Source organism: Marmota monax, unplaced genomic scaffold (assembly GCF_021218885.2).
Source record: "Marmota monax isolate L192 unplaced genomic scaffold, Marmota_monax_Labrador192_F-V1.1 WCK01_AAM20220418_F8-fsc00012, whole genome shotgun sequence".
Lineage (NCBI taxonomy): Eukaryota > Metazoa > Chordata > Mammalia > Rodentia > Sciuridae > Marmota > Marmota monax.
The window spans coordinates 22,003,923-22,011,123 of NW_026695227.1; the positions used below are offsets into that span (position 1 = coordinate 22,003,923).

The window sequence follows — 7,201 nt, forward strand, 5'->3', positions numbered from 1 at the left end:
GCTGCATCCTTCATTTCCAAAGATTTCCACTAAGGGACCATAACTCTTCCTAAGTCACATGACCTCATACTATGCCTCACCTACCCTGTGGTAACCAACACAGCAAAGAATTTCTAAAACTGAAATAATTCCAAGGAGCAAGAATGTTTAGAGGAGAAAGCCAGAGAGCTCAAAGGCAGAATTAAAAAAAAAAAAAAAAGCAAAAAATAAAAAAAATCAGATTCAAGGGATGTTTCATCTAATTACATCATTTACAGCTGAGAACCTCCAATGGCTGTCCCTCCTTAGGCACAGCCTCTAAGCCCTGTCCAGCCTAAAACCCCCAGAACATTCCACTCTCATGATGGTCCCATCATTCTCACATGTTTCAAACAATATTTTGATTTTCCTTGCATTCATACCTGCTGTTAACCCCACCTTAAATGCTCAGTAAGGTAACAGAAAAAGCAAAAAACTCTGAGGTCTTATTTTCTGAATCTGGACATTGTATCTTTGTGTTTAAGTGCTCTAAAATGTTTCCACATCCAGCAAAAGGAGACCTGGTTTCACATAGGAAGGTTAAATGAGATAATATATGTATGCAAAGTATTCCACTGTGCCTATAATTTAAAAAAAAAAAAAGCATTAAACAAGCATTTTTCTGGCTCCCTCTATATCATCTGAACTCATTATTCTTCAATCTCTAATCTAAATACTCTCCTTTCTATAAAACCTTACTTAACCCTGTGTTCTATTTACTGCCATCCCCCTCAAAAAAAAAAAAAAAATCATCCACTCTTCTGCTTCCTCTGGCACTTTAAAGAAATTTCTATTGAATTTTAATTGCTTGTTCATGGGTCTTTCTTCTCCATTAGGGGATGGTCACCTCCACGATGGAATTTTTTTCTAATTATTGCCACCCCTAATCAGATAGAACAGCAATGGAAGCTTTAATTAGCATTTGTTAAATAGATAATGAATCATTCATTAAACTATTACAACTAAAGCCTCTAGGTGACCTTTTAAATATTGTGATAATGTACTACTTTTGCCTTATGAAAAGACCAATTCTAACAAAGTGGTAAGTGGTACCCTACCAGAAGTGGAAATTTGTTAACATTTCTGCTCACTATCCATCCACTTACTCAACAAATGTCTCCAGTGTATCAGGAATATGGGGAAGAAAAGCAGCAAAACTCCCTGTCCCCATGGGCCTTATATTTACCACGATATACTTAGGGAAGAAGTTATCATGGCAAACTTATCTGCAAAAGGTACCAAAACCACAAATTATTACTTGACATTTACCAAGTATCAAAGAGCAAAAACAATCATAAACCCCTGATTACAGATAAAATTTTTAGTTAAAAAAAACATGAATTTAATCCAGACTTAGTGTATTAAACAACCAAAACTTATTTAATGTCCCTCACAAATGCTCATATTGAGGACCCATTTCCTTGTAGTTAAAAATAATTCTTCTGAGTTCTTATGAGTTTTAAGAATTTCTTATGTACAACCACATGCTTAACAGAGATCCTAATCTGAAGTATTTTATCTAATGTTTTTAATGGGGCCTACTTTAAAGCCTGTTCGTGACCTTATATTATTTTTTGTTTTCTAAATGAAGAGGATTTTAACAAAATTTGGCACCAAGGATTCTACCCTGAGTGGTGTTTTCCAGAAGAACTACAATGGGCCCTACTAGGACTGAATCAGGACCATGTCCCAAGCTGGCCTTGCCTGTTCAGCCTAGGAGCCCAGAGACCACAGAACGAGGGTGTAAGTGACCTCCACAGTTCTTGCACATCCGTATTCCCAAACCTTTAACTGCTTCATCCTTTTTTGTCACTTTCTCCTTGGTTCCTAAGCACCTGTGCTTTCCTTTCAGTATTCATCCCCTTGCTTTGAAGGTCCTTTCCTCACTTCTGCTGTTAAAATACTCCGAGGTGTCAACCTTCCGCCTCCGGGGTAAGGGCTTCTGGTGTCAGCCTGTGAGGACACCCCTGATCTCTGAGCTCATCAGCCATCAGATAACCTCTCTGAAGCAGCTCAGCAAGTTCTTCCTTGCTTTAGTCCCACCCTGCTGCACTTCCAGGGGAGTCTGCTCTCCTATTATGTGCACAACATCTGCAAGGGGACCTGATACACTAGAGCAGCTCAATTTTCTTCGTCAGAAAAGAGCAAAGATAATGCTCAAATTTTTATCCAATACTGGAAAGTTTCACTGAGAGATCTCTGCAAAATATCAATTTCAAAATCACAAATAAGATCCAAGTTTACTGACCAAATCTTGCTACCTACAATGTTCTATGACAGAAAAGAAAAAAAAAAAATCCAGATGTCCCAAGGAGACAATGCTGGGAAAGAATTCTGGTCATCAGACCCTTAAGGCAGGTTAACTGTTGAAGGATTCTGCTGAAGGCTCAGGTAGTTTCCACACAAAGATTTAATCTCAGCCGGAATGAGTTTGTTTTGGCCATTTGGAACTTTATAGGACAAATTCACATTTTACTGACAGCTGTGCCCTGCATCACTAGTTAATCCTACAAATGAACAACAAAAAGAAAGTCCTTGATGACAGATTTTAGATACAAAGTGCACGGAGGTGGGTTTTAGGTTCATGGTTCCTGCATGCAGAGTTGAATAAATGACATTGGCTTCCCCTTGGAACCTGAGGAAAAAACGTGAAAAGCACTGACATCAAACAAGAGGTGAAGGAACAGATCAGCAGCAGCCCCAAGTCTAAAGTGCTCTCACCAAGCCCGAGCCACAGGGGAGAAAGACTTCAACAGCACCCTAAAGGAAACAAAACACCAAATCATGAAGTGAAACATTAAAAAAGCATCAGTGGTGTCTTAGAAAAATTACTGGTGAGATTTAAGTCACAACCCTCCTCCCTTTCCCTCAAAAGAGCTTTCTAATAATACTGAGCACATTCCAAATAGCTTCCTTCTGCCAAGAACTTGCCAATTGTACCTCCCCTGCTCAGCAAGCAGGGTGAAAAAAATCAATGCCTAGGGAACCTTAATCCCTTCATTTTAAAAGTAAATTGCAAACATCCATCTTGCTGGGCATTTATCCACAGGAGTAGCTCCTAAATGAATTTAGGAAGTGAACACGATCTTTAATAGATAATTTGGTTCCCAACTGGAAAGCAGGAGATGCAAAACAAAGAGGAGAATGGGTGAATATATATATATATATCCAAAGGAAAAAGTCAGAGGAGTAGGGAATTCATTTCGGAAAAGGGTGAAAACTGAAAATACAAAAAAAACAGGAAAAGCAATTATTCCATCTAAAGATAAATGACTAAAGAAGGAAAGAGAAGAGTAGCAAAGAATAGCTTCATAGTTCAGAATTCATTCTTAAAAGTACCCTATTCTGACTTTACGACTGGCTAGGTTCCGGGTCCGGAACTCGGGGGGAAAAAAAAAAGCATCAGGTTAGGCTGGATCAAGGAACAAGCTGGCTATGGGGGTTGGTGGAAGCGCTTAGAGAGACAACAACTGAGCAGAATGATCCGTGGGCGATCTAAGATTCCACGTGGGTTCGGGGAGACTGCAGCGAATCCCTCACACCCACCCAAGGGGGAGCTTTGGAGACGCTACTAGCCTATGGGGTGTGAGGGCAAGAGAACTAGAGGATCAAGGACCAGCAAGACCTGACAGAGACCCCCGTGGGGCGCAAGTAACGAAGACACCCGGGTCAACGACTGTGCTGCCGGGGTCCTGGAGCGCCCTTCGCAGTGCCCGAACTCACCGATGCCCAGTCCCACGACCAGGCGGCCGGCGAGCAGCGTCTCCTTGTTGTTCGCGGCGGCCAGCACTGCGGAGCCGGCGGTGAAGAGGGCACTGGCCAGGAGGATGGCGGCGCGGCGGCCGAAGACGCCGTTGAGGGCCCCGCCGGCCAGCGCCGAGACGGCGGCCGCCCCCACCGTGCTGGACACGAGCAGCTCCTGCCACAGCGCGTCCAGGCTGAGCTGCCGCTTGAGCAGCAGCATGGCCCCGGACACCACCCCGGTGTCATAGCCGAACAGGAAGCCGCCCAGCGCCGAGAAGACGGCCACCACGTACACGAAGGCGGGGGTCTCGTCCTGCTGGAACTGCCGCCGCGCCGCGCGCTCCAGGTCCCCGACGCCGCCGCCCGCGCCCGCGCTCTGCAGGCTGGCGCTCGACTCCGCGGCCGCCAGCAGGCTGCGCTCCCCGGCGCCGCTCGCCGCGTCCGGCTCCGGCTGCTTCCTGCGCCGCTCGCCCATCAGGCTGCTCAGGCTCCGCAGCGTGTACTCCACATTCTCGCTCGCCTTGCGGGACATAGGGCAGGGGCCCGGGGCTGCCCGGGGGATGAGGAGGCTCCGGGTCGGCGGTCTCGGAGGGCTGGACAGCCCGACCCGGCGGGAGCAACCGCCGCCGCCTTCCCGCTTGGGGCTCCCGCTCCGGCTGCCACCGCAGCGCCCGCCGTCACCGCCGAGACCGGGAGAAAGTTGCTGCCCGCTGCGCTCGCGCGCTGCGGAGTTGGAGCCTGGCGGGTCTCACTCCAGACGCACGCCCTGCGCCTGCCTGCCGAGCTGGCGCTGCGGAGCGGACAGGAGGCGGGGCCGGGGGTCACGTGCAGCCCGGCCGGCGGGGCGGAGCGGGGCGCCCTCCCTAGGCGGGGCCAGGCACCACCCTCCCCGGACCCTAAACCCCACCCTCCTGGTGGGTTGCGACTGCCAAAGCCATACTTATTCGTTTAGGGCGCAGGCACCTGGACATAATTAACCCAGGCTTCGCGGCTGCAGCTGGGAAGCAGGCCCGGGGGCGGGGGGGTGGGATGCCGCTAAGAGGCTGCCAGACCCGGGAAGCTACCCACAAGGATTGCACGGTTTGGAGGGTAGGAGGACAGTCAGTATACCAGCCTGTCCAGCCTCCTAACGTTCTGGGGATAGCCGGGGTTGAAAAGGGACTGGGAAAAAATATCCTGGTATGGTACACAGCAAATAGCCGTCCTTTTATAGTATTGTGATATTACTCAGTGTGTTCCTTCCCTGACATTAAATGAGCTTATTCTCGAGAAATTCATGACCCGTGTCCTCCCATTTCTATACTTTGTTGTCTCATTTCCAGTTCCTCTTGGAGTTATTCTTGCTTTAAAAACATAGTACATCGGACTCTATGAGATCAGAGAGAACATATCTCCCCAAAGGAATTTCAAACCTCCTCTTCTGGATCCCTGGTGTATAGAAGAAAATTCACATGTATGCATTCCACTCTTATATAACCAGGTTATTCCTACTGGTAGAAATAAAACCCTAGAATCTGCTTTGTGATTTGATTGGCGATCTCCCCTTGACTTCTCCGACAAGCCAAAAAAGAAGGATATCTTCCCTCCCGAAAAACCCTCACGATTACCCTCCATTTGAAGGAGCTATTTTAACAGTACCATTTGCTTGAAACAAAGCAGTTCGACCTCACTTGAGGCCAATTGTTTTAACTGTTGAGTTAATTACCAGATGTTGATTTGGGTTTTCTTTTCCTTTTCTCCTTTGATTCCAATACTCTAAAGAGAAAACTCGTCCCTCTGATGTACTTTCATTCCGACTGAGGGAACCAAGTGAAATACCATGGTATTCTATTCCAATTCCAGTGTTCTTTTATTACTCCTATTTGAACAAAGGTTTCTTAGCATGGGGCCTATTTTTCATACAGTCTTCCTTGTAGAGAAAAGGATTTTTGTCATCCCGTTTGCAATAAAAAGTTATATTGGCATTTCTCAAAATTGCTTTCATTTGGATTATCTGTCATGATTATCTCCATAATATGGTGCTTTTTGGAAACTAGGAAAAATGAATTAATGAGCTCAGAGGGCTTAACTCTTTAAACTTATTGTAAGACTTTAAAGCAAAGCTCTGCCATCATTCCCAGGGATCAGTTAAACAGAGACAGCCCTCAACTCTGTAGCAATGAACTCTGTAATATTCAGACTTCAGAAAAGATTCAGATGAGAGCGCGCCTTTTTCCTTGCCTGCTGTAGTAAAACTGCACCCCCTGGTGGTAAGCCGGTTGGCATGGCTCCTGAAGACAAGGTGTCCGGTGTCCCACATGAGCAGCAGCTGACTGTAAGTTTCTTCTTTTTGAGATGAAACAATCTTTTATTAAACTCAGTTGTAAGAAACACCTTGGCTCTTGACCATCCCTTACAATAAATTCAGTTTTGGGGTCACAGAACACTACACTACCACTGAAAGTTGGGTAGTTTTGTATCAGACCATTGTATACCTGTGGTCACAATATATCTGAGAAATGTGATGTCAAAACAGGCATCAGAGTCCAGCACTCTTCTTGGCCCTTAGGGGGAGCCAAGTTCAGTTTAGCACCAGAGAATGAGTCTAAAATGGAGTTTCCTGAAGCCTGTACAAGTTGCAGACTATGGTGAAATGAAAGGCCATAGGCTGAGAACCAAAAGGCACAAAGTATGGCTACTACTGTCTGTTTCATGGTAGAACATTCAGTTGACCACTTGATTAGTTTGTGCCTCATTTGTTCTCATTTGCAGAGCAGATAATGGGGATGTAACAGCTATTCATTTAGTATAGTAAGTGTGAAAAGGTATTTTTGAAATATCATTAATTGCAACTTAAGAGTAAACTGTAAGCATCATTGTTTGTAAGATGAATTCTAAATCCCCAGTTTTAAGGACATTTGTTTTATAAACTTCAGAACCCACCATAGTAAAAGGAAAGAAGAAAGACAAGTTTTACTTCTAATGCTACACATTCTGAATATAGGGCAAAGACATTGGCAATTAATACAACATACATATTTGTTGTTGGGCTGGGGATGTAGTTCAGTGCTAGAGTGATTGCCTAGCATGTACAAGGTCCTGGGTTTGATCCCTAGAACTACACACAAAAAATTGTTGGTTTTGTCATTGGGAAAGAATGGAGGAACTGGTAGCAGAATGTTTTCTTTATGCTTACTGGATGTTTATTTTTGATTCCATGAATAATGCATCCTAGGGCTGGAGATGTAACTCAGTGGTAGAGCACTCGCCTGTTGTGAGCAAGACCTGGGTTTCATCCCCAGTGCTGACAAAAAGAGAGAGGAGGCTAAGATTGTAGCTCAGTGGTAAAGCACTTGCCCTATATGCGTGAGGCCCTGAGTTTGATCCTCAACAACGCATTAAAATAAATAAATAGAAATAAAGATATTGTGTCCATCTACAATTAAAGTAAGTAAGTGTG

General features: G+C 45.2%; 1 protein-coding gene across 1 annotated transcript in view; it reads right to left on the reverse strand.

The window, feature by feature from the left end:
- Slc2a13 (solute carrier family 2 member 13) overlaps positions 1 to 4,560 on the reverse strand; it is a 339,517-nt gene extending 334,957 nt beyond the window's left edge. The window contains exon 1 of the mRNA XM_046436201.2: positions 3,742 to 4,560. Coding sequence (XP_046292157.1) covers positions 3,742 to 4,294 — 553 coding nt within the window. The 5' untranslated portion in view covers positions 4,295 to 4,560. The remainder of the gene's footprint in view (positions 1 to 3,741) is intronic.
- Between the last annotated feature and the right edge of the window lie 2,641 nt (positions 4,561 to 7,201).